The sequence below is a fragment of the Rhineura floridana genome, chromosome 11 (genome assembly GCF_030035675.1).
Source record: "Rhineura floridana isolate rRhiFlo1 chromosome 11, rRhiFlo1.hap2, whole genome shotgun sequence".
Classification (NCBI taxonomy): Eukaryota; Metazoa; Chordata; class Lepidosauria; order Squamata; family Rhineuridae; genus Rhineura; species Rhineura floridana.
This window is the reverse complement of record NC_084490.1, coordinates 31,831,700-31,833,671: the sequence shown is the minus strand read 5'-3', so window position 1 is coordinate 31,833,671 and position 1,972 is coordinate 31,831,700. Positions and strand designations below refer to the sequence as shown.

General features: G+C 36.6%; 1 protein-coding gene across 1 annotated transcript; it reads left to right on the top strand.

Annotated features, from left to right (window-relative positions):
* Nucleotides 1-1,006: 1,006 nt before the first annotated feature.
* LOC133367766 (olfactory receptor 14A16-like) lies at nt 1,007-1,972 on the top strand. Its single transcript, XM_061591867.1, has one exon. It carries the CDS (start codon nt 1,007-1,009, stop codon nt 1,970-1,972), a length of 966 nt encoding a protein of 321 aa, XP_061447851.1.

The following is a 1,972-nucleotide window of genomic DNA, read 5'->3' as shown; positions in this document are numbered from 1 at the left end:
AGCTGCAAGGGTACACAAACCTTTTCATGGTCTCAAAAAGAACAGGAGGTACTTATTTGTTAATTTGTTTAAAAATAATGTCATTGGCAACTTGAGGAATATAGAATACTCCGAAGAAGCTGAAGTAGAAAGAAGAAATTACATTTGAACATGTACTTTCCATGAAGAAAAATGGTAAGTTATTTTATAATGTAAGTGATCACCTGGGTAATATTCTGAGGGTTGATTACAAACAACAATACTACATTACATCTGTGCAGGCTAGGACAGCCTCCTTGTTATATGGAATCAATATAATCTACACCTAGTGTACGGAATGGCTTAACAAGACTGCACAGACTTCCTGCCTTATGACATGTCAGGCGCCTTCGCTGTACTCTTCCCTGTGTGCTTAAAACATTTTTGTTTAGAAAAACCCATCCAGTCATACAGAAGCTAGATGTATATAGAACTGTTTTTACCTTTTTGTTGATTGTAATTAGTTGTTGAATGTTTTTAAATACTTGTGTTTCTGTTTTTATTTATAATTGTAATGTTTTATTTTATTGTAAACAGCTTTGAGGTTTTATTACAATCAAGTATTATATACATTTTAATATATAAATTAAAAGAAATTGTTCAGCAGGTTTACAGTATCACAATTGAACAGTAGTATTAGATCTCCTCCCCCAACAAAAAACAGGGGACATTCTTTCTTCAGTAGCTTGTGATAACCGAGTAGACATACTGTAAGTTTGCTCTGGCCATTAATTTCAATGGGTTTACTTTAAGTAGAACTGAATAGAGTCAACACATAAAAATGCAGTAAATGGAGACCCACGAACACTTTAACACTGTCCTCTTAAAGGGGTTCAGTTTGAAGAGATACTTAACCAGTGAGGGCTCCAGAAAAAAAAAAGTTAATTTATGTTTAGTTTAATCAATTTGTTAATCACTTCCCTGTAAAATAAAATTGATTTAGCATTCATTGTTCTCTTTTCTTCCACAGGAAGGAAATGTTTCAGTAATGAATGAAAATTTAGACAACAAATCCTACGTCGCTGAGTTTCTGCTCCTTGAATTATCAGCAATCCGGGAACTGCAGATTCTACACTTCTTTCTCTTCCTGGGATTGTACCTGATAATTGTATCAGAGAATCTTCTCATCATCTCTGCAGTAGCCTTTGACCACCGCCTTCACACTCCCATGTACTTTTTTCTGATGAACCTGGCCATCCAGGACATAGGTACTATTTCAGTAATTGTTCCCAAATCCATGGCCAATTCCCTCATGAATACTAGGCACATTTCTTATGCTGGATGTGTGGTCCAAGTTTTTGTATATATCTTCTTTGTAGGCTCTGATTTCTTTCTCCTCACAGTCATGGCATATGATCGATATGTTGCCATTTGCAATCCATTGCAATATGAAATGGTGATGAACAGAATAGCCTGTAACAAGAGGGTTGCTGCTGTGTGGATTGGTGGCTTTCTTTATGCAGTGCTGCACACTAGTGGAACTTTTGCAACCCCTTTCTGCTCAAATGCTATCAATCAATTCTTTTGTGAGATCCCACAGTTACTTACACTTGCCTGCTCTAACTCATACTCACTAGAAATTGGAGTTGTTATAATTTGTATTATACTTGCGTTTAGCTGCTTTGTGTACATTGTTGTAACTTATGTCCACATCTTCAGTGCTGTTCTGAAATTCCCTTCCATTCAAGGAAGGAAAAAGGCCTTCTCCACTTGCCTACCCCACCTCATAGTCTTCTCTTTATTTTGTTTCACTGGAGGTTTTGCTTACCTCAGGCCTCCCTCTAACACTCCATCTCATCTGGACTTTGTATTAACTGTGATGTATACTATTGTTCCACCCGTGTTCAATCCAATAATCTACAGCATGAGAAACAGAGATCTAAAAAATGCTTTGTCAAAGTTGTTGGGTTTGAGGCACACTTCACTGTCATTTACAACATCCATGGGTATTTAG